The 25,760-nt window shown below is 38.7% G+C and overlaps 2 protein-coding genes and 1 long non-coding RNA gene across 15 annotated transcripts in view; 2 read left to right on the top strand and 1 right to left on the bottom strand.

Annotated features, from left to right (window-relative positions):
- The window catches only part of LOC105466578 (primase and DNA directed polymerase), a 50,650-nt gene extending 47,461 nt beyond the window's left edge, over nucleotides 1-3,189 (top strand). For all 9 annotated transcript variants that reach the window (XM_071092767.1, XM_024788131.2, XM_011715632.3 and 6 more), the window contains one exon: nucleotides 2,771-3,189. In XM_071092767.1, the coding sequence (XP_070948868.1) occupies nucleotides 2,771-3,028 (258 nt within the window). In that variant the 3' untranslated portion in view covers nucleotides 3,029-3,189. The remainder of the gene's footprint in view (nucleotides 1-2,770) is intronic.
- LOC105466576 (centromere protein U) overlaps nucleotides 2,764-25,760 on the bottom strand; it is a 43,687-nt gene continuing 20,690 nt past the window's right edge. Inside the window, exons 7-13 of one of the 5 annotated variants that reach the window (XM_071092771.1) lie at nucleotides 25,383-25,452; nucleotides 18,794-18,902; nucleotides 11,105-11,183; nucleotides 10,827-10,874; nucleotides 9,586-9,647; nucleotides 6,201-6,357; nucleotides 2,764-3,644 (exon numbers count right to left, since the gene is read on the bottom strand). In XM_071092771.1, the coding sequence (XP_070948872.1) occupies nucleotides 3,531-3,644; nucleotides 6,201-6,357; nucleotides 9,586-9,647; nucleotides 10,827-10,874; nucleotides 11,105-11,183; nucleotides 18,794-18,902; nucleotides 25,383-25,452 (639 nt within the window). In that variant the 3' untranslated portion in view covers nucleotides 2,764-3,530. The other 4 variants (XR_011620755.1, XM_071092773.1, XM_011715628.2 and 1 more) reach the window with 4 other exon arrangements.
- Nucleotides 9,436-25,760, top strand: part of LOC139362266 (uncharacterized) — a 36,176-nt gene continuing 19,851 nt past the window's right edge. Inside the window, exon 1 of the long non-coding RNA XR_011620758.1 lies at nucleotides 9,436-9,551. This is a non-coding gene — a long non-coding RNA (uncharacterized lncRNA). The remainder of the gene's footprint in view (nucleotides 9,552-25,760) is intronic.

Raw genomic sequence — 25,760 nt, 5'->3', positions numbered from 1 at the left:
GGAGTTATTGGTACAATAGTATACCTGAGCCATGAGTGTCCAAATAGCTTTGAAACCCATTTGGTACCTTGTTTTCACTTATGACTGTATTGTAGGAATATATTGTAGTGATTTTCCCGTTTCAGCACATACCTAATACACACCTTGTTTTTCACTGCTGCTTGAGAAGGTGTACAATTTCATCAGTCCCAGGCATTTAAGAAGTTTCCCATATTTTGCTTTTCAAAGTAACAAAATACCCATCTTTGTGTTTCTTTGAACATTTGTATCTGTAGGATGAATTTCTAGAAGTAGAATTGTGTCAAAGGGCATATTCAGTTTTAATTTTGGCAGGTATTACCAGAATGTCAAACCAACATTTTTCTCTTAAAGATTTTTATTTACCCAAATAATTAACATGCATTGTAGAATGAAATGAAAATACATAAAATTAGGTCAGGCACGGTGGCTCAGGCCTGTAATCCCAGCACTTTAAGAGGCCGAGGCAGGCGGATCACTTGAGATCATGAGTTTGAGACCAGCCTGGCCAACATGGAGAAACCCCATCTCTACTAAAAATACAAAAATTAGCCAGGTGTGGTGACCCATGCCTATAATCCCAGCTACTCAGGAGCCTGAGGCAGGAGAATCCCTTGAACCTGGTAGGCGGAGGTTGCAGTGAGCTGATATCATGCCACTATACTCCAGCCTGGCAGACAAGAGTGAGACTGCCTCAAAAAAGAAAAAAAAAAAAAAAACCATAAAATTAGGAAATACACAAAAAGCAAAAGAGGAATCTTCCTCACTCATTTGACCAGAGATAAATGATACAAATGTTTTGGCATGTACCTTTGAGAATTTATGTGTTCATTGTGATAGCACACATACTATTTCAGTTTTTTTTCTACTTGAAGTATCACAAATATCTTCAGTGGCACAAATTGCTTTCCATGCAAAGTATAGGATATTAGACCTCCACAAATAATTTGAGAGCACCTATTACCTCACACTTTGCCAACAGTGCTTGTATACCTCGAATCACTACTCATCTGGTAGGCAAAAATGCAGTACCTCAGTTTTAATTTGCATTTCTTTAATGAACTTTTTTCAGATTCACTATTAGTATTTCTGTAATGAAGTGTGTGTACCTGTCCTGTATCCATTTTTCTGTAACTTTTTTGCAATAACTTAAGTACTCTTTTTGACATATTTCTTTTACTTTTAGGTTTTAGTTTGTGTTTTTGTTTTTTTTGGTCACATCTATCAGCTTTTTCCTTTATAGTGTTATGGTTAGAATAAAGTTACCTGCTACAAGCAGAACAAGTGATTGGGTTTATAGTCTAGAAAATTCAATCTGGTATCTACTCAAGTTGTAACACATGTCCATCGAAAAAAACTCCATCCGTTTGAAATGGTGGAAATTCCATTCTTGGTCTGCAAGAGCTGGACATAAAATAACTGATAGCCAAATTCTCTGGCAAAATACCAGGTTAAAATGTGTGTTGAAATAAGAACAAAGTAAATTTTAAAAAATAAACTGTCTCCCAGAGGAGGAGGATTTTATCATCCTTGTTGGTCTGGATTGTGATTTAGGTATTTGTGGTTGCAGTGGATTTTTAAGCTTTTTCCGCTTATCCAGTAACGTGTCAAAAATGCCAAGTTGAAAGTACCATTGGGGTACAGTATTACTACTTGGACATAACTGTTTAAAATAATAAAAGATATATAATGAACACCCATGAACCTATCACTTGGTTTTCAGTTAACATTTTGCCTCGTGCTTCATCTGGTTTTTAAAAAAATATTTTAAACTAAATTACCAGTTGGTTTTATTTATACCTGCTTTTCTATTGCACTGATCATTTTATTTCATTGGTGACCTGATTTTAAATTTAATATAAAGGTCTGACCTACAGAAATGTACAAGAATAAGGAACTCTGCTGTCTGTCCTTCATTGAGATTTGCCATTTGTTAACATTTGGCAACATTCGTTTTCTCCTTCTACTGTATATACATATGCATTCTTATTTTTGATGACTCAAACTGCAGACATCAAAACCCTTCATCTCCTAATATTTAAGCACGTAGCTGAAGAATAAGACATTCTGTATATTTTTTAATGAGAGGGGGTATCATGTTGCCCGGGCTGGTCTCAAACTCCTGGCCTCAAGCAGTCGTCCTGTCTTAGCCTCCCAAGTAGCTGGGATTACAGGCACGTGCCACTGCACTGAATAAGGACATTCTTTACATAAATAATTTTTTGAGAGGATCAACTAAATGTCTATACTGATGACATTCTATGGTAAAATAATTGATACAATACTATTATGTAATATACAATCCAGTCATATTTTGGCAACTGTTTTTAATCTTTTTTCAATCCATGTTTATAATTTTCTAAATACTTTAAAATTTAGAGCATAGGTAGTTAAGTCCATTGTAAAGGTAGCAAATTTATCTTGATTTGTCTTCAGCTGGACTGTCCACTTGTTAAAAAATTAAATCTACTCTTGCTCTTCCTCCATTGGGGAATATTGAAAAGTATGTGTCACAGCACTGCAGGTAATTTCAAATTTGGAGTTTCAAGTGTGTCTGAGCTTCGGTGCAACAATGTTTGCCTCAGTGCACTCATTCCCACGGTGAGATACCGGAGACAGCATTCCTTCAGCATATTCACTTTAGTATCTGTCACTTAATACCTTACTTCAACATAGAGTATATGGTTAAATCACATATCCTGAGTAAATATTTTCCTGTCCCACTCTCTCACCCTTCCCCACTGAAATAAAGGAAGAAGAGTTGACAACAGATGAAGCAGATGAAACTAGGAGCAATGAAACCCAGAATCCTCATAAACCATCACCTAGCAAGCTGTCAACAGGTGCATCTGCTGATGCTGTCTGGGATAATGACATTGATGATGCTTATTTTTTAGAAGCTACTGAAGATGCTGAACTAGCTGAAGCTGCAGAGAACAGTCTTCTCAGTTATAACAATGAAGCGGATGAAATTCCTGATGAGCTAATTATAGAAGTATTACAAGAGTAGCTAATTCACTATGGACACTTTTGTCACCAGGCTATAATTTGCCTGATGTCTGTGAGATTTGATAAATATATCATTCAACCTGATAAGTTTTATCACTTTGCTTTCCAATTTTTGTTTTTTACTTCTATAAACCAATTTTATTAAAAATTACCTTTGATGTACTTAAATTCAATAGAAATCGCCTTAACTAATCAAAATTACATTCACATCAACTTAATTTTACAGGTTTATTACAGCTCATATCTGGGGCTGATTAAGGTGTCAACATTTTTAAATTACTCAAGATATTAACCAGAAAAGATGATTATGGCCTCTAAAACTATTGGACAAACTGATGCTATTTAACATTGTTCACAGCCATTTAATTTGAATAACAAATTTTAGATTCTGGCAAGTAGGCCATAACTTCTTTGCAAAACAATTTATTTATAAAAGTACAGTTTCAGACGGTAACAGCATGAGACTAGTCTTCCTATGGGCACATTTTAGTAGATTGCTCTTCTCATTCCTGGTCAAGGAGCTTCTCTAACTGATGGTTGATATTTCGCAGATGGCTTTCGGCTCCCAAAAGTGTTCTTGCTTTAAATAACAGGGCTGGAAGGCTGGATGAATCATACTGTTGAAAGAAAAAAACTTATATAATTAGCAATATCAAAAACTTACAACCTTGTCGTCACGTAGCCCAGTCTTAGGACCAATGCAAATTTTGATTGAGCTTTCCATTAACTACTCCTCCTCTCATTTTTAACTAGGACCATTAAGACAACTGGTTTTAATCCATTTCCTTAAAACATAATTGATCACGAAGTTGCTAGGGAGCTGCTCTGCAAAGCTTGAACTGATCTTCTTATCCCAGAAGACCAGCTGATTCAAAGAACTGTATCATCTCTATTACTGAAGACAGGAAATCATGCCTGGGACACGTCAAGGCTTGGTTTTGGCAAGTCTGCTCGTGCTGTGTAGGGTCTGCTTGATATCATGTCTATTTTAAAACACTGAAAACTGTAAGATAGGTTTTACTTTAACTAAAGAACTAATGGAATGAGGACACCAGATCCATAAAAGTTCTTAAGAAAAAAAAAAAAACCCAAATCATCTCAAGAAATTATTGGGAGAATCAATTAAATGTCTCAAAGGTTACCAATCCAAATGTTCTTAATGATTAAAGTTAAAATTAGAACACAAACCCAACATAAAATAAAACACAACATCCAACTCATGATTTTGAAATAATTAACATTTTGAGACGGAGTCTCACTCTGTCAGCAGGCTAGAGTATACAGTGGCGTGATCTTGGCTCACTGCAATCTCCGCCTCCTGGGTTCAAGCAATTCTCTGCCTCAGCCTCCCGGGTAGCTGGGATTACAGGCGCCAGGCCCGGCTTTTTTTCTTTTTTTTTTAATTTTTTAGTAGAGATGAGGTTTCACCATGTTGGCCAGGCTGGTCTTGAACTCCTGACCTTGTGATCCACCCGCCTCAGCCTCCCAAAGTGCTGGGATTATAGGCGTGAGCCACCATGCCCAGCCCCGATTTTGAAATAATTAACAAAGTCAAAATTCCAGTTGCAAATTGTATCTAAGGGTGCATGATTAAATTCCCCTTACAGAATTGTATCATACTTTGATAGTTTGCTGTTTAATATCATGTTTTCAAGATGACAGCAGAAAAGCTGTCATGCTGTGACTACCACACATGATAATGAAATTTTATACAAATATTTGACAAACTAATGTGTTCAAGCTCCCATGGGCACCTGCTCTAGAGAGGGATAAAGGGGAAGAAGTCACATTTGTCACTAAATGTTTAGAGTAAGACATATGCCCAAATATCTACACTCAATAAGGCAAAAGTGAGAGTTACTACAAGAGGAGTGCAAGAAGGCACTGAGGTCATGCCAAGAACAGGATGCTCATCCAGTGGTGTTTTCCAGACAAGGCAGAGACACTAAACCTCGCTTTTAACTAAAGTATTATGTTCAAGCTGAATCAATGCTACAGGTAACTTCCCCAAATTTAGTAACCAAACTCCACATCATAAGCTTTGGACTAGTGAGGTAATTTAAAAAAAATACCTTTAAAAGCATTCTATTTCCAGATCTCTAATATATAAACAAATCTTAGGCTCAGGAAAATTAACTTAGATCAGTGTCAAAACCTTAACATTGAATTTAGAAGTGAAGAATACAAATCTGGTCATAAAATATGTATATATTACATATAATTATACATATTTTATATAAAATTATATTAGGGTATACAAATTTTTTCCCTAGAACTTAAACATTTCTATTAATCTGAGGCAGATGGCCTAACAGTAGCAAAGTCTGCAGTAAAAATCCAGAAGCAGCTACAAAACGTATTAAAACAATAAATATGTTTTCCCATTATATTCCCTTTTAATGTTTCTTAACTTTTTTTTTTTTTTTTGAGACAAGGTCTTGCTCTGTCACCCAGGCTGGAGTGCAGTGGTGCGATCACAGCTCAGTGCAGCCTGGACCTCCAGGGCTCAAGTGATCTTCCCACCTCGGCCTCCTGAGTAGCTGGGACTACAAGCACGCACCACCACACCTGGCTAGTTTTTGTATTTTAGTAGAGAGGGTTTCACCATATCGCCCAAGGCTGGTCTTGAACTCCTGGGCTCAAGGGATCTACCTGCCTCAGCCTCCCAAAGTGCTGTGATTACAAGTGAGAGCCATCACACCCGGCCTGTTTCTTAGCTTCTAAAATCATACCTACCACTTATATGGAAAAACAGCTTGTTTTTCACATGTAAAAGACGCTGTGAACATGGGCTAGACAAAACAGAAAAGGTTGGTCTTTCAAACATGGCTGAGTGGTCTTATATGAATGAAAATTATAATACAGCAGAGTGTGATTTTTCAGTTGAGATTTATACACAGAATATAAACTTCCCTTGATGAAATTCAGCTGTCCGAGTGAAAATATCTTACACGAATCAGCAATTCTGGACATTACTTCTCCAGCCTTCATTAAGTAGCTAAGAAAAGTGCTGATATAATGAAGTTTCACTGGCTTACAGCGGTACTATTTTAGGTGGACTCTGTAATTCTGTCTCTGCACTTGTCTTTCCCCAAAGCTTCTGATACTCTAGCATGAAAATGCCCTCCCGCAATCATCTTCTGAAGCATGGTAAAAAGTAAAATTGGAATTACCGTTTCCTTTATGTTTGGTTCTTTTGCTTGAACATCCGAATAATCTTGATAAAGCTGTTTTAAATTAGATAAGAAATATGCTGCATTCCTAAGGGAAGACTTTCTCTCTCTAAGTTCATCATATTTTGTTTGTAGTTGTTTCAGCTGTGGCTCTAACCTAAAACAAAAATAAGTGACATATAATAAAATGTACCAGTCTATCGTGTGTGAAACTGAGGTTGTAAGTACACTGAGCGAGTGTGAAGAACCGGGGTTGGCCAACTAGATGATTTGCTTTGGCTCTGAAACTATGAATGTGTAAAAGATTCTGGGTTTCAGTTTAAAATGTAGGAAAAAAAAAATCTCTGAAATACAATGCACAATGAATAATTAGCAGTGACATTCACAGAAGAATATTCCTTATAAATGTTGAAATTCATCAAGCCATTCAAGTCTTCGGAACTACTGGATCAAATGTATGTTTGGCTAACATTCAGAGGCTCGTGCCGGAGGAGCCAGGCACTACAGTCTAACACAGAAACCACGGACAAAAAGCTTTCCCAGTGCTCCTTCCTCTTATCAAATCTTGTCCACTCTCCAAAGTCTAATAAAACCAGTGGAAGACGTTCAGTGCCTGGATGAAAACATGTGACCTTGGGCAAACTGTTTCATCTCAATGGCTGAGTTTCTTCACCTATAAAATAAAAAGGTATAACTTGGGTTTTATAGACCAACAAAAAAAATGAGGGGCAAAGGCGGCAAATTTTGTATTTTGCCAAATAAAGATTTAAAACACAACTATTCTCTAATATAATTTCATAAAAACGTCTTTTTTTTTTTTTTTTTTTTTTTTTTTTGAGACGGAGTCTTGTTCTGTCACCCAGGCTGGAGTGCAGGGGCATGATCTCAGCTCACTGCAACCTCCGCCTCCTGGGTTCAAGCGATTCCCCTGCCTCAGCCTCCCAAATAGCTGGGATTACAGGCGCCCACTACCACGCCCGGCTAATTTTTGTATTTTTAGTAGAGATGGGGTTTCAACATGTTGGCCAGGCTGGTCTCAAAACTCCTGACCTCACTGATCCACCCGCCTCAGCCTCCCAAAGTGCTGAGATTACCGGCATGAGTCACGAAAAGTCTTCCTTAACAATTCTTTACATTGAACAAATGCAGCACTGGGGAAAACTCACTACTGAGCTGGCAGTCGTGGTCAGGAGTGCTGAATTTGGAGTCAGTCAGCTGACAGTGAATCCTGGCTCCCCCACTACCTAGAGCTGCGCCTCTGGGCAAGTTACCTCCCTGTGCCTTAAGTTTTCATATGGCAAGTTAAAATAATGATATACCATAGTTTTTTTTATTACACCTTTTCAAAATACACTTCTCAACTTCTAAATTTATATCTAGAAAAGAAACAAAAGCCTGTGCTTTAGGTTTTCATATAGCAAGTTAAAATAATGATATACCATAGTTTTTCTTATTATGCCTTTTCAAAATATACTTCTCAACTTCTAAATTTATATCTGGAAAAGAAACAAAAGTCAGTCTTTAAAACATGTCTCAGGCCGGGTGCGGTGGCTCACATCTGTAATCCCAGCACTTTAGGAGGCCGAGGCGGGCGGATCACGAGGTCAGGAGATCCAGACCATCCTGGCTAACACAGTGAAACCCCGTCTCTATTAAAAATACCAAAAAAAATTAGCCGGGTGTGGTGGCGGGCGCCTGTAGTCCCAGCTACTTGAGAGGCTGAAGCAGGAGAATGGTATGAACCTGGGAGGCGGAGCTCGCGGCGAGCCCGAGATAGCGCCACTGAACTCCAGCCTGGGCGAGAGTGAGACTCTGGATCAAAAAAAAAAACACAAAAAAACTCATCTCAGTAGTCTCACACTGAAGACAAGTGTAACCAGGCACGGCCTGACTATAGCTATAACCACTTGTCTCATAGGACTGTGATGATGAGTTAGCATAGAAAGCGTTTAGGAAAGTGCCCTGCCACAGAGGAAGCTTGTAAATGTCAGCTTTCCTTGTTATATTTGCCTTTAGTTTTCTTATTTTGGCCTGGGTCAATGAAAACCTTACCATAGGCCAGCACCTGTCCAGAGACTCGATTTAGAAACCAACAGATTAGACAACTGCTTTCTCCCCCTTAAACTCCTGTGGCAGTCTCTCTTTTCTTTTTTTTTTTGAGACACAGTTTCACTCTGTCACCCAGGCTGGGGTGCACGGGCACGATCTTGGTTCCCTGTAACTTCTGCCTCCCAGGTTCAAGTGATTCTTGTGCTTCAACCTCCCCAGTAGCTCAGATTATAGGCGTGCGCCACCACACCCCGTTAATTTTTGTATTTTTGAGATGGGGTTTCACTATGTTGGCCAAGCTGGTCTTGAACTCCTGACCTCAAGTGATCCTCCCACCTTGACCTCCCAAAGTGCTGGGATTATAGGTGTGAGCCACTGTGCCTGACCTAGCAGGCTCTTTTTAAAAACTTAGTTTTGAATGAGTTTTTAAAAGTTTCAACTTTTAATTATACACATTATTTTCTGACAATATCACTTTCTTTCTCAAGCTATTTTTAAGCCCAGGAACAGACAGCACATCTAGCACTGTTTTATTACCAAGACTCTAACTCTCATGACAGCCATGGCCTCAAAACATACTTGTGGGCTGCCACCTGATGTGCGTTCCAGTCTTCCTAACCAGAAATTGGGGGCAGCCCTGGCCTGCAGGGCCTGGTAAGTTCACCTGGCCCACACTTGGGAGTGGATTCACATGCATGCCACTCCAAGGCATACCCTTCGACCGTAACAACATAAACAACAACTGTCAACACTTACACAGCACTTACTGCGTGCGCCTGTCCCTGTGGCGCACTTTCTATATATGTGCTCATCTAATTTCCACAGCACTTTCTATATATGTACTCATCTAATTTCCACAGCACTCTATGTTTTTCACATGTGAGCAAAAGTAACCAAAGACAGAGGCAGAATTTGAGAATACCGAAGTCTAGGTATGATAATGATGACGCCTATATACAAAAGAGGCAACTGAGACACTGGGACACCAAATAACTTGGTCAAGGTTGCGCAGCCAGTAAGTGGCAGAGCTTGGGTTCAACCCAAGCAGTTCAATGCGTAGATTCTAGAGTTCAACCCAGGCAGCTGAATTCTGGAATCTAGGCATTATATCTCTTAAGGCCAGAGCTGAGAAATCTGTGGAGATAGATCAGTGTGGAATTCTCCTTTGCCAAAAGGTGGGGCAACTAGGCAACATACCCTGCCTTCACTGAGTATCGGAGCTTGAAGATAACCTGGGCTTTAATACAACACAGCAGCAAGTGTCACTCCCCTAAATGACACACCATAATTACATCCTTTTAGGTAAGTGCTCAAACAGGATTTGATAGTATCTTACCGAAGCAGTTCATCCTGGACTTCAATCATACGCTGCCTTTTCTTTTCGATATCTGAAATCATCTAAGTAACACAATCATTTGTGTTAAAATTAATTTGTAACTGTTTGAGCACTGCCACATACGCTGCCAGGTAATGAAGTGCAGTGGAAAACAAGACAGACCCAATTCTTACCATCACAGACTTTGGTCTAATGGGGAAGACAGACATTACACAGAAACAATATGTATTTACAACCTGTGATATGTGCTATAAAGGAAAAGAAGAGAGAACTCTGGAAAAGAAAAGCAGGGGCCAGGTCTTTACTGGACCCTGTGACCTGTAAAGTGAGGAGATTTTATCTAGGTGCACTAGGAAACTATCAAAGCAGGGGAGTGTTGTGATCCACTCTGTATTTTAAAAGGAACATTTCAATGTATTTTATTATCTCAGTCATCGAGTCACTTTTAGTGACTACGTAATACTCCACTGTTAGACATTCATAATGTTCCCATTCAGTAATAAGTAATGCAGAAATGACCAATAAAAGATTAAAACTGAAAGAAAAACAAAAACATCCCAGAGCTTGCAATCACTGGAAGGAAAATGTATGTATTTCAAGTCTAGTTCTATTTTAAATGCAGAGGTGGTCTTCCACTCCTGGATTCACCTCTGACGCTCAGAGGCCATTTGGTCCAGCCGTTTCCAGGTAAGCAAAGGAGACTCTCGTGTTGGCTGGCTTGTCGCCCACTGCAGACCCAGTGGTGTATAGTTTATAGGTGGTATAGCAATGAAGCAGCAGAGCCAGGACTAGACATGAGGTCTCCTGACCCTTAACCCAGTATTCTTCCCAGGCTGTCCTACCTGGGACAGTTCTTTATTCTAAAAGGTTGTGCTTTTCGACGTCCGCAAAAGCAATAAATATATATTAATATTTATCCATATAAGTGGTCATCTTGGACTTGGTAGTCTTTTAAAAGCTAACTTTGTGACATTAATAAAAGGCTTAAATTTCTGTCTTTAATTATAAAAACAATTATTTTGACACTTGTGCAGCCTTAGGAAACAAAAGTGACTAGGATCCCCATTCCTTACCTTGCATTAATAATACCAACCATATCAACCATGAGATCAACCAAATAAAAGCCTGACAAGATTATGAAATCTACTCACACTCTAAAGGCTGTAAACCCAAAGTCAAGTCTTTACATAACTCTACATGTTAGTATTGACTCTATGACTCTAATCACATACATCATTTACCTTAGCATTCTTCCTTTTCAGATTTTTCAACATCTGGCTTTCTTTAAGCTACACAAAACAAAAAATACATATGTACATTATTTTCCAAAAGTAAATGTTAGTTTCACATGTATCACATTCAGTTAAAAACAGTTATGTTTTTATGAATAGTTATGAATAGTTCTAATGAGTTTATTACCATACTGCCAACAAATGCAAGCTTTTCTAAGACAACAATATGCTGCTTCAGGATTAGTGAAAAAAACCTTAGACCAACAAATTCATGTCAGTGAGCTTACCAATTTGATGACTTGTTCTTTAACATTAACGTAAAATGTGTCGATGGCTGCCCTACAAACTTTAGATTCTGTTCTTTCTCTGTAGAGGAATTAAAAAAAAAAGTCTAAGTACCATGATGGATTTTGAAAGGTGTTTCATTTGCTTAGCATATAAACAAACATGTACATACAATTTGGCATATACCTTTTTTATTTTAAAAATATCTTTAATCTCATTTTTTTATAATTTCAATTTTTTAGATTAAGGGATTTGTTATATGGGCATACTGCATGACACTGAAGTCTGGGGTACAACTGACCCCATCACTCAGGTAGCGAGCATGATACCCAACAGGTTGTTTTTCAGTCCTTGAATCCCTATTCCCTCTAGGAATCTCCAGGATCTACTGTTGCCATCTTTATGTCCATGTGTACCCAATGTTTAGCTCCCACTTATAAGCGAGAACACGCAGTATTTGGTTTTCCGTTCCTACAATAATTCACTTGGGATAATGACTTCCAGCTGCATCCATATTGCTACAAAGGACATGATTTTGTTCTTTTTTATAGCTGTGCAGTATTCCATGGTCTACATATACCATATTTTCTTTATCCAACCCACAGTTGATGGGCACCTAGGTTGATTCTGTCTTTGCTATCATGGATAGTGCTGTGATGAACATATGAGAACACCATTTTAACTAACTAAGATGGCAATGTTCAGCCTGAAAAAAATACTGGAAACACGTATCAGCAAAAGAAAAAGAACAAGTACATTTTTCTGTAAGCCCTCCGGTACGGGGCCATCTTAATTCCCTGATACTAAACAACCTCACAGGTGATACCAAGTAAGGAAATGCTTATGGCTAATCCCAGTCTTTTCCTACTACCTGAAAGACCCAGCAGACTTTATTCCCTCCCTCTCTGCCTGTTAGCAAAAGGAGGAGCAACTGTGTAACACATTTGGACTAGCCAAAAAGTAGCCATAAATCAGGTGATAGTTCTTCAGAAACTATAAAACTGACTAAAAGAAACTGCCTCAGGTCTCTGTCGCTGGGGAGAAGAGATCTGGTGGCCAGTCTCTGATTCTTCTGGCTTGGCTCACTCACCCATTAAGATGGCTATTATTTTAAAAAACAGAAAACAACAAGTGTTGGTGAGAAAGTACAGAAATAGGAACCCCTGTGTTGCTGGTGGAAATGTAAAACGATATAGTCACTGTGGAAAACAGTATTGGCAGTTCCCAAAAAAACAAAAAATAAAATAAAATAATTAAACATAGAACTACCACATGATCCAGCAATTCCTCTTCTAGGCATATACACAAAAGAATTGAAAGCATGGACTTGAATATCAATTGTACATCAATGTGTGTAGCAGCATTATTCACAATAGCCAAAAGGTGGGAACAACTCAAGTGTCCACTGATAGATAAGTGGGTAAAGAAAATGTGTTAAAATCATGACCATATAACAATGTCTCAGTCAACAATGGATGGCACACACAATGGTAGACCCATAAAACAATGGAGCTAAAAATATCTTATCACCTAGTGACACTGTTGCCATCAAAATGTCATAGCACAATGCATTATTCACATACTTTGCCGTGATGCTGGTGTAAACAAACCTATAGTGTTGCCTAGTTGTGTATATAGTTAGGTATACTGCATAAAACTTGATAATAAATTACCAAGTGCCCCAAACAGGCATAACATTTTTTATTATTTATTTATTTATTTATTTTTGAGATAAGGTCTTACTCTGTCACCCAAGTTGGACTGAGTAGTGCGATCATGGAGCACTGCAGCCTCAAACTCCTCGACTCCAGTGATCCTCCTGCCTCAGCCTCCCGTGTAGCTGGAATTACAGGCATATGCCACCATGCCTGCCTAATTTTTAACTTTTTTGTAGAAAATGGGTCTCATTATGTTGCCCAGGCTCATTTTTTATCTTTTATACCATATTTTTACTGTACCTTTTCTATGTTTAGATACACAATTTACCATCATGATACAATTACCTACAGTATTCAATACAGTGACACAGTATTGAATGAACTTGCTGTCCAAGTGTGTATCCTGGGAGGAACAGGCAACACATCATATAGCCACGGCATGTACTAGGCTACACCATCTAAGTTGGTGTAAGTACACTCTACGTTAACACAATGACAAAACTGCCTAAGGATGCAGTTCTCAGAACACATCCCTGTTGTTAAGAGACATGAATGGGTATTCATATGACTGAATATGATTCCACCTTAAAAAGTAAATTCTGACACATGCTATGACATGGGTGAGCCTTGAGGACATCATGCTGAGTGAAATAAGACAGTCACAAAAGGACAAATATTGTATGATTCCACTCATATGAGGTACCCAGAGCAGTGAGATTTACAGAGACAAAGTAGAATAGTGATTGCTGGGGGAGGGAGGAATGAGGAGTCATTGCTCAAACGGGTACAAAGCTACCGTTTCATAAGGCTTTAGTTCCAGAGATGGGTTGCTTAACAAAGTGCACACAGTTAACACACAATAAAGAGAAAATATTTCTACACTTCACACCTATCACAATGGCTAAAATAAAAATTAGTGAGAACACCAAATGCTGGCAAGGATGCAGAGAATCTGGATCATACACTGTGGAAAACAGTCTGTCCCTTACAAAACTGAACATGCAATTACCATATAACCCAACAACTGCACTCTTGGGCATTTATCCCAGAGAAATGGAAGCTCAGGTTCAAACAAAAAAATGTATACAAATGTTCACAGCACTGTGTGTGTAACAGCCCAAAACTAGAAACAACCCAAATTCCTTCAATGGGTGAATGTCAAACCATGGTATATCCATACCATGGAATGCTACCTAGCAATGTAGTGGAATGGAATCATACAACAGCTTGGATGAATCTCCAAGGCATTATGCTGAGTGGAAAAAAGCCAATCCCAAAAGGTTGCACACTATAGAGTTTCATTTATATAACATTCTTGAAATGATGAAATGACAGAAATGGAGAACAGGTTAGTGGTTTCCAGGGCTTGGGGCTGTGGGTGTAGCTATAAAAGGGCAACATGAGGACAGACGGGGCATGAGGACACAAGAATTCTGGCAGTGATGCAATACACAAACCTATACATATGATAAAATCCCTATATTATTCCTCACAACTGCATGTGATTCTACAATTATCTCAAAAGACATTTAATTAAAAAAAAAATAAAGTTGTAACTTGTTATTACACATTGAACTAAACAAAAAAATTCATGAATAATGAGGTATTTCTATAGATGCATGTTCATAGCAACATTATTCACAACAGCCAACAGGTGGAAGCAACCCAAGTGTCCGCTGATGAATGAATGGGTAAACAGTGAATGGAGGAATGGTCATCTGTGTACACACAAACACAGCCTTAACAAAGAAGGAAATTCTGATGCATGCTATCACACAGATGAGCCTTGAGGACATGCTAAGTGAAATAAGTCAGTCACAAAAAGACAAATACTGGATGGTTCCATTTATGTGAAGTATTCGAAGTAGTCAAATTCATAGAAACAGAAAGTAGAAGGGTGGTTGCCAAGCACTAGAGATGGGGTGAAGAATAGAACATTGTGATTTAATGGGTACAGAATGTCAGTTGTGCAAGATAAAGAAGTTCTGGAGACTGGTAGCACAACAACATGAATATACTTAACACTACTGACCTGTGCACTTAAAAACACTTAATGGCAAATTTTATGTTATGTGTATTTTAGCACAATTAAAAATTTACATAAGTCCCACTTAAAAAAAAAAAAAGAATTTCTAATGCAATATAACTATCAAATCATTATTTTCAGATGTTAGAATATTTTTTAAATATAGCCAGTCATCATGGCACATGCTTGTAATCTCAACTACTCTGAAGGCTGAGGTGGGAGGATCCCCTAAACCCAGGAGTTGGAGACCAGCCTGGGCAACACAGTGAGACCCCATCTAAAGAAATTTTTTTTTTTAAATAAGAAAAGCTGGTCAGGCCTCTCCGCATATGGCTTGTAATGATAAATCGATAGATTCTTTCAACCACAAAGGTGATGGTCTACACAAGACAGCTCTTCCAAATTCTAGCAACTTAAACATCTGGCAAAATTCAATTAATTGAATCAGCTATAGACTATTCTAAGCGTTTGTAATGTTGCATTTCATGGCATACTTCCCTACTTATACATAAACTGCTTATCGTCAGTTTATACTGATATAACAGTGAAGCTATTCAGGTCTGAGTGCTAGGTACAGGATATTAAAAACAGATCCTTAAATAGTTGTTGACTTAATTTTGAAAGAGTGAAGTGTTTCACGTGGCTGAGAACACCACATTGTCAAGGAAACAAAATGAGATCAGTGATTCACCAGAATTCTTATTTGGTATGACAAAAATACAAAGTTGTACTGCAATGTTATATAAGTCTAAGAAAAATACTATGCCTCTTCTAAATCATTTCTTATATCAAGAACTTACTACCCACTGCAGCAACTCAGACCTGTCCCTGTGTCCTTACTACCCACTGGGTAGTAAGTTCTTGACGTAAGAAATGATTTAGAAGGGGACAATGCCATTTTCCCTAAAACATCAGAAATCTATAATAAGCTTCCTATAAGAGATTTGTGAATAGGAAAAGGATAACACAAGCAAGATGGTCTTGGGTGTGTTAACTGTGCTAGTTTTAACAGGAAACTGGCTCTGGAATATACAGAAGAGTAAAACAGGTACTTCCCACAATGATGATGATGAATTGGCATGACAGGCTGGCTCCTTTCCCCAAGCTCACCCAGAACTACAGAGGGAATACCACAGAGAAAATGGAGAAAGCTGTGAAAACCCTGAGGGTGAGGTCATGTAGAGAGGATGACTGCTGTGAGGAGTGGCGCTGTGGCCAGGGCAGGAATAGACAGCTGTGGGAAACTGACTCCTGCCTCTTCCCATCACCGATCTCATCAACAGTGTGCCTGCTCCACCCCCGCTCCCCTGCCCCCTGCAGCAACTTAGACCTCGGTCCCTGTGTCCTCATCAAGACTGAAACGGGGGTTGGACTTGGGCCTAGAGAAAAACATGGGAGGCTGACTGACTTTGGGCAGCTATTTCCTCACCTGTCCCCGGTCAAACCCCCATGCTGGAGAATGATGACCCACAGAGTCCATCTTTTCTTCCTGCTGCTCCTCTCTGGAGGGTGAGGAGTGAAGTACTGACCTGACAGGCTGTTTTGTGAGATGAGTAGCTGAGGCTGCCCACCCTAGGGCTTACCCCACCCCCTGCACTCACAGGCACTAACAGAGACTGGAGTTTGGCCTTCTTCTGTACATACTGTCTGACAGAAAGGGACAGGCCCAGGGGAAAATAAACTCAGAGACTGGAATAACAAGATGCTGGAGGAACCCAACCATTTCAAAAGGAAAACACATATTATATCCGAAACCTTACCAGAGCAGGTATTTTAGAATAGCTGATCCAATAATTTGAAATTAGCTCAACAGATATTCTAAGGAAGATATTAGCAGCATAAAACACAAATACAAGACACAAAAAAAGCAGCAGAAATAGCTGGACATGATGGCTCACACCTGTAATCCCAGCACTTTGGGAGGCAACAGTAGGTGGATCACTTGAGGTCAGGAGTTAGAGACCAGACTGGCCAACATGGTGAAACCCCGTCTCTACTAAAAATACAAAAAATTAGCTGGGCGTGGTGGTGGGTGCCTGTAATCCCAGCTACTAGGGAGGCTGAGGCAGGTGAACTGCTTGAACCCGGGAGGTAGAGGTTGCAGGGACTGAGATTGCGCCACAGCACTCTAGCCTGGGTGACAGAGTGAGACTCCATCTCAAAAAAAAAAAAAAAAAAAAACCAGAAAACAAATATAATAGAGAACTCAACAGATGGGACAAACAGCAGACTGGATATTTCTAAGAATAAATTAGAAAATCTAATTTCTTAGATTGAGGAAATCTCCCAGTGAATGAAGCAAAGGATAATAAGATAACAAAAAAGAAAATTAGGATAAAAATATTTTAAATTCTTAGAATTAAAAAAAGTAATTTGTTCAGCAGCAATAGATTAAAAAAAATTTTTTTTAAACCTTGGAATGAAAAGGTCAGGCTCAATATAGTGAAATTTAAGAATATCAAAGAAACAAAGTAACAGTTGAGAGAGCTAAACAACAGATCACATTCAAAGAAATAAGAATTAGATAGACATCAAATTTTACAAAAGCAACACTCGATGTAAAAGAATATAAAGTTTCCAAAGTATTTAAGAAAATAATTTAGAACATAAAATATTATATCCAGCTAAGCTGTCATTCAAATTCAAGGGTATAATAAAAATAATCAGAAGGTTTAGAAGTTTTACAACATAAAGAGCCACACTGTGGTGTTGGATGAAATATTTAAATAAGAGAAAATACTTATCTACAGGATATTGCAAGAAAATATCTGAGATAAAAGTGATCAAATACCTAAGTAAATTTTGTTATTGTCTTAAAAAGAGACAAACACACACAACAGAAGGGGAAATTCTATCTACCTTAATTTAGAATTAAAGGTGGTGAGTTATAAATACAATTTTTTTAAGTTAAAAAAATTCAGAACATCAAAAAGTAGAATAAAAAAGTTAAAGAAGTAACAATATATTAACATATTGTTCAAGATATATCAATAATTACAATAAATGCTAATGGACTAAACTCGAGTTGAAATTCAAAGACTGATACACTGGATTTAAAAAGACGAATAAAGAAATTAAAATTTAAGGTAGCAAAAAGGTTGGAAGTAAAAGAAATTAAAAAGAATGTAAAATCTGGCCAGGCGCAGTGGCTCACGTCTATAATCCCAGCACTTTGGAAGGCCAAGGTGGGCAGATCACGAAGTCAGGAGATCGAGACCATCCTAGCCAACATGGTGAAACCCTGTCTCTACTAAAAATGCAAAAATTAGCTGGGCATGTTGGCACACATCTGTAGTCCCAGCTACTTAGGAGGCTGAGGCAGGAGAATTGCTTGAACCTGGGAGGTGGAGGTTGCAGTGAGCCGAGATCTCACCACTGTACTCCAGCCTGAGGACAGATCGAGACTCCATCTCAAACAAACAAACAAAAAAAATCTGGCAAATGCTAGCAAAAGAAAACTATGATGCATATTAGTATCAGGTAAAATAAATTTTAAGACAAAGTATGTTTAGGAATAGAGTGCGTGACCAACTAAAATGTTCAGTCTGCAAGACAGAGCAATTTTACACACGATTTTCCTAATAGTCTCTAAACATATACAGCACAAATGAATAGAAGTACCAAGAAATACTGAACATAGATCCAATAATTAGAGTCTATCTAGATCCAATGATTAGAAATTGCACACAGATCATGTACCAGGTCATAAAGAAAGCCTCAAAATTAAAAAAAAAAAAAAAAAAAATTATCACCAGACCATGATCTTTGACCACAACATATTTAAGATAGAAGGTTAATACACAAATATAAATTTAAAAGTCTACATATTTGGAACATTTAAAAACATATGAATTCTTCAAAGAATTAAAGAAACAATTATAATAAACGTAAAAATATCTAAAACAATGACAATGAAAATAGTACATAACAAAAACTGTATGATGAGCAAAAACAGTGCTTCAAGGGAAATTCATCAGGTAAATATACCACATCATCAAAAGACTTACTTATGCTCTAGGTGGGTTTTCTCAAATTCAGGCAAAACAATATTCAACTCTTTGATGTCACTGGTTTTCATTCCTTCTAGACACCAAATGTCCACAGTGTCAGAAGTATCTAGAATATTAAGATAAGTTAACATGCTGGTTATTCATATTTTGGCTGTAGGTCCAGGGTTCTGAAAGCCTGCCACAAAAATAGTCTCACCAAATTGTAAAAGATAGCTACAGCTGAACAATCAGACAGGAGGCGCCGTACTCACTTCTTACCCCTGTGCAGTCTTGCAAACCCCTACATATACTTTCACTTTAACTGCTATCTTGCTGGTTCTCCTACTTTTGCTAAAGCAACCAAAAGCATTGCTGCCTTTTAATCACCTTACTGTATCTTTATTTAGTAGTGTGCTGTTATTTAACATCACTGGGGATAAGCTCTTCATTGTTAGCTGTATTTTCTGAATTTTAATCTATCTGATAGGCCTTTAATAATCTTGTAGGATACAGCAAGATTATTCAGTGTATTAATTTAAATAATTGTAGTAATAAACAGTACTATCCCACACAGGGATCTGAAGACAGATCTTGGTTCTAGTTTGAGCTTCTTTCTTACTAGTCATAAGATCTCAAGCAAGTCAGTTAACCTTCCAGAGGCCATTTCCTCAATGATAAATGGAATAAAAGAATGCTCTCCTTTTTATTATGAGACTCAAGCAAGAAAATATCTGTGAATGCATTTATAAAAACTATAAAATACTATACATCTGTAAGGTGTTATTATCAATTTCCAAAGCATACCTCAATTTTTTTTCTTTAAAAAAATTTTTTTTGAGACAGGGTCTCACTCTGTTGTCCAAGCTGCAGTGCAGTAGCATGCTCAGCACTCATTACAGCCTTGAAGTCCTAGGTTCAAGTGATCCTCCCACCTCAGCCTCCCAAACAGCTGAGACTACAAGTGTATGCCACTATGCCTGGCTAGTTCTGAAAATTTTTTGTAAAGGTGGGGTCCCACTATGTTGCCCAGGCTGGTCTTGAACTCCTGGGCTCAAGCAGTCCTCTCACCTCAGCCTCCCAAAGTGCTGGGATTACAGGTGCACCCATCATTCTCAGCCCCCAGTTTTCCGTATGTTAACAGAAGCCATTGGCAGGAAAGTCTACTCTTCTTCCATAATTCTTTGTTTAATACTACAAAACTGACAAACATACTGAGAGTTTGTCTCCAGATTCACAATGACCTGAGTGTAACTCTTGGCTCTGGTGGATTAGTAACAGCCACCAATTCTTTCCCACTCTTCCCTACTTCCATTCCCTTGAATCTGGGATAGCCCCCTATAACCGGCTTGATCAACAGAGCATGAAGGAGTGAAAGGCCAGGTCTCAGGGTATCTGCAGCTTCTGCTTTACACCTCCTGCAATGCTCCCTCTTGGACATCAACTGTCACATGAAATTCTGACTACTGAACAACAGGCAAGCCCAAGCTAGCCACTTAAAAAGAGGCCACATGCAGGAGGAACAAGGCACCAGATAGATGAAAACAGTCATCTTAGACCTTCCACCCTAGCTCAGCCATTAAACGAACAGAATTGCCCAAAGCAAAACTGTAAGCAAATAAAACGATGGCCATTGTCAATCAGGGGCTGGCAAACTTCAGTGAAGTGCCAGAAGGTAACTACTGTTGGCTTCATGGGCCAACTGTTCAACTCTGCCATTGTAGTGTGAAGGCAGCCACAAACAATCCACAGAAGAGTGAATCTGGCTGTGATCCAATAAAAGTTCATTTTCAAAAACAGGCAATGGACTAAATTTGAATTGTAGATATAGATTTTTTTTTTTTTTTTTGAGACAGAGTTTTGCTTTTGTTGCCCAGGCTGAACTCTGCTTCCCAGGTTCAAGTGATTCGCTTATCTCGCCCTCCCGAGTAGCTGGGATTTACGGGCATGTGCCACCATGCCTGGCTAATTTTCGTATTTTCAGTAGAGACGGGGTTTCACCATGTTGGTCAAGCTGGTCTCGAACTCCTTACCTCAAGTGATCCACCCGCCTTGGCCTCCCAAAGTGCTGGGATTACAGGTGTGAGCCACCGTGCCCGGCCTACACATAGTTTTTAGATTAGTAAGTTTTAAGGTAGTTTGTTAGGCATTAATACACCCAAAACACTGGCTGAACCCACTTATGGCTGTGTAAGCTCAGACAAGTTTTTTAACCTAAGACCTCAATTTTCTCACCTGTAAAAATGGGGGAAATAATATCTATACTTCATAGGTTTATTATAAGAATGAGAGAGAAGATAACATTAAACACTCAGTATAATGACTGGCACATAGTAAATACTTTGCTGTCTTTGTTGCTACTAATTTATAAAATAGAAACAGTAGGAACAGAAGTTAGTAAAAAGTATTCCAATAATACTTCCAGGCCAGACCCATAACACTGTTACCCACAATTCTGCCACCACCCCAATATACATAAATCCTTACTCACCTAAACTCAGCTCACCATGATTTTTAGAAAAACCAGTAATCTGCAAAAAGTAGTTCTGCATTTATTTATTTATTTATTTATTTATTTATTTATTTATTTATTTATTGAGACAGAGTCTCGCTTTGCCGCCCAGGCTGGAGTGCAGTGGCACGATCTCAGCTCACTGCAAGCTCTGCCTCCTGGGTTCACGCCATTCTCCTGCCTCAGCCTCCCGAGTAGCTGGGACTACAGGCTCCCGCCACCACGCCCGGCTATTTTTGTATTTTTGGTAGAAACAGGGTTTCACAGTGTTAGCTAGGATGGTCTGGATCTCCTGACCTCGTGATCCGCCCGCCTCGGCCTCCCAAAGTGCTGTGATTACAGGCGTGAGCCACTGCACCTGGCCTAGTTCTGCTTTTATAAAAGACACAGTATCTAAAGGTCTTATTAGTTTAAATAAAATCTTCCTTAAGCTCTCAGGACCAACAGATTTTTTTTTTAAGTTTAATTAAGAACCGTATATCCAAGCTATCTACTCTTACTGAACATAACATTTATTTTGGCATCAGAATTGATCTATGATGAGTTATTTTATACACGACAACATTTATATATGCATAATATAAATATGCATAATAAAAGGGTTGCCCATAGGACCACAGTACAACTTAAGAAGGAGAGCACTGGTCAGGTGTGGTGGCTCACACCTATAATCCCAGCACTTTGGGAGGCTGAGGTGGATAGATCACCTGAGGTCAAGAGTTCAAGACCAGCCTAGCCAATATGGTGAAACCCCCTCTCTATTAAAAAAAAAAAAAAAAAAAAAAATCAAAAAATTAGCCAGGGAGTAGTGGCGGGCGCCTGTAATCCCAACTACTCAGGAGGCTCAGGCAGGAGAATCGCTTGAACCTGGGAGGCAGAGGTTGAAGGAAGCCGAGATTGTGCCACTTCACTGCAGCCTGGGCGACAAGAGCAAAACTCGGTCAAAAAAAAAAAGAGAGCATTAATAAGACACTGGAAGCACTCTGCGTACCTGACTCCAATGCCTTCTGAACTTTGTGTTTATCATATTACTCTTTGTTATAATTTTATTGTACACAAATATATTCCTAAACAATGTGGAGTTTAGAATGTTTTTGACCTTTTTACAATTGCTTATGCACCAGTAAAAGTTCTGCTTTTGTATTCCACTCCATACGTACACAGCAATTTATCTATCAATTCTAATGTGATAAGTTGTTTGCAGTACTTTGCTAGCATGAAAGACAATGCTAAGAGCACTCATACACATGATACAGACACGTTCAAGAATTCCTCTAGTAAATACACCCACCAGCAACTGCTAGGTTTCAAAGTCTGCATGTTTTTTCAACTTTGCCAGAGAATGGCCAAAATTATTTTCAAAGTGCTTATATCTCTTCATATCTGCAGTGATTAAGGATCTCTACTGGTGACATCCTCATTAAATATAGACTCTTGAGAGGCTAAAATATGTGTCAAACTAGGAGGTGCAAAGGAGTGTCTCACTGTAGCTGTGAATTTAAATTTCTGTGATTAGGAATGCACTCCCTCCAAATGTTTATTTTACTATTTCCTCTTCTGTAAAAATGTTGGTGTCATCTGCCCATTTTTCTACTAAGTTGTCTTTTTATTGATACTCCTTTATTTTCTCCAAAAATTGTCCAATTTTACCTGTCATATTTAAGCCTTCAATTCAGAACTGTTTTTGTGTGCTGCAAGTCAGAGGCAGTCTCATTTCATTTTTCTACAGGGAAAACACTGTCACAGAACCACCTTTCCCCACGGACCAGCAGCCAACATTTTTGTCATACATTCATCAAGTTTCCATACATGCAGGGTCTCTTTTCTGGTCTATCTTTTGGTGTCACGGTCCCTAAGATTAGAATTAAATGTCTGTTAGACCAGGGGTCCCCAAGCCCCCAGCCACAGACCGGTATCAGTTTGTGGCCTGTTAGGAACTGGGCCACACAGCAGGAGGTGAGTGGCAGGGTGGGGGGGCGAGTGAGCATGACCACCCGAGCTCCACCTCCTGTCAGAGTAGTGGTGGCATTAGACTCTCATGGGAGCACGAACCTCATTGTGAACTGCACATGCGAGGGATCTAGGTTGTGAGCTGCTTTTGGGAATCTAACGCCGATGATCTGAGGTGGAACAGTTTTATCCCAAAACCATCTCCAATCCTCGTCCACGCAAAAATTGTCTGCCATGAAACCAGTCCCTGGTGCGAAAAAGTTTGGGGACTGCTATATTAGACCTGCCTATAAAACTATATAGAATTGAGGAGTTTTTGTTAGTTTAATAGAAAAATTTTAAACTAGTGTTTGAATTTGATAGTTACAGGATTATTTCAGTTTTCTTCTTCAAAATCCAGCTTCATTAGCCTTGCATTTTTCTAGATATTTATGTGTTACAATATGGGGGAGAAGAGGATATCCCCTTTTCCTCTATTTTGGCGGGGTGGGTGGATTCACTTTTAAATTTTTGTTTTTAATTGACACATAGTAATTGTACATATTTATGAGTACAGTGTGATGTGTCAATACATATATGTATTGTCTAAAAAATCAAATTAGGGCATTCAGCATATCCATCACCTCATACATTTATCATTTGTTTGTGGTAAGAAGACTAAAAATCCTCTCTTCTAGCTGTTTTGAAATGTGTAACAGTGTTAACCATAGTCACCCTACTGTGCAAGAGAACACCTGAACTTATACCTATCTAACTGTAACTTTGTACCCGCTGACCAGCCTCTCCCTCTCCCCGCTCCCCACTAGCCTCCCCTATCTATTTTAAATTTATTCACATGAAGTTGTTCATTATATTCTTAGTAACATTTAAACTGTGCATTTAAACTTCTGGTAGGAGTATAAAATTATGTTATACAACCACTTTGGGAATGCAGTTTGCAAAGTTTGGCAGTTTCTTGTAAAATTAAACATATGCCTACCCTATGACTCAGCAACTTCACTCCTTTTTATTTACCCAAGAGAAATGAAAACATATGTTCACAAAGAAATGTGTATAAAAATGTTCACTGGCTGGTTGCAGTGGCTCACACCTGTAATCCCAGCACTTTGGGAGGCCAAGGCAGGTGGATCATGAGGTCAGGAGATTAAGACCATCCTGGCCAACATGGTGAAACCCCATCTCTACTAAAAATACAAAAAATTAGCCAGGCGTGGTGGTGTGGGCCTGTAGTCTCAGCTACTCAGGAGACTGAGGCAGGAGATTTGCTTGAACCTGGGAGGCGGAAGTTGCAGTGAGCTGAGATCAAGCCACTGCACTCCAGCCTGGCAACAGAGCAAGACTCAGTCTCAACAACAACAACAAAAAGTTCACGGCAGCTTTATTCAAATAGCCAAAACCTGAAAACAACTCAGCTGTCCATCAGTAAGAGACTGGATCAACTGTGGTGTAATCACACAGTGGAATAAGCTCAGTAATAAAAATGATACCAAACAACATAGATGGATTGCAAAAAAACTATGCTGAGTGAAAGAAGCCTTACACAAGAGAGTACACACTATGAGATTCCATCTACACAAAATCCCAGAACAGACAAAACTAATCCATAGCAGAAAAAACATCCCTGAAGCCACTGCCTCCGGAGATATGGGGTGGGGACTGACATGAAAGAACTTTCTGGAGTAAAGACTTCACATGTTGACAGCGGCTTGAGTTACACATTGTACTGCATGTACATTTTACATTCAAAGAAAAAACTGTAAACACACTGAACTCCAGTTAATCATGTACATAAGTATTCCAGAGGAAGTACTGATGTCTACATTATTTTAAAATGCCTTAAAAACTGCATTAATGGATTAATACTAACTTTACTACCTATCTAATAAAGTAAATAATAAAATGTTAACTGTAACATCTAAGTAGTGGGTATATAAATATATAAATTTTTTTTCCATCTTAGTTGTATGCTGAAAATTTTCATGACAAAATGTTAGAAAAAAATGTTACTTCAAAGTCACATATTCCTAATTTTTAAAAGTGGCAATTTTATGTACTTACAATTTACAACTATAACAAATTAAGAATAGGGTCTTATTTCTCTCATGAAATTCCTGAACGAGTGACAAAATATAAAACATCATTCTCTACCTGAGCCTACGGCTTTACTTCTTGATTTCTTCTTTTTGCCATGAGACATCTTCCCTTTTTTCTGAGTTTTCTACAAAAAAAAAAAAAAAAAGCATTAAGGTTTTAAGAAGTTTTCTTTCTCTTAAAACATAAGGATTAAGACTGTTACCAAACTGTCATTCAATATTTTAGCTGGGCATAGTGGCTCATGCCTGTAATCCTAGCACCTTGGGAGGCTGAGGCAGGCAGATCACTTGAGGTCAGGAGTTCCAGACCAGCCTGGCCAACATGGTAAAACCCCACCTCTACTAAAAATACAAAAATTGCCAGGGTGTGGTGGCGCACGCCTGTAGTCTCAGCTACTGGGGAGGCTGAGGCAGAAGAACTGCTTGAACCTGG

The sequence above is a fragment of the Macaca nemestrina genome, chromosome 3, assembly GCF_043159975.1.
Source record: "Macaca nemestrina isolate mMacNem1 chromosome 3, mMacNem.hap1, whole genome shotgun sequence".
Lineage (NCBI taxonomy): Eukaryota > Metazoa > Chordata > Mammalia > Primates > Cercopithecidae > Macaca > Macaca nemestrina.
This window is presented reverse-complemented; position numbering and strand designations above follow the sequence as displayed.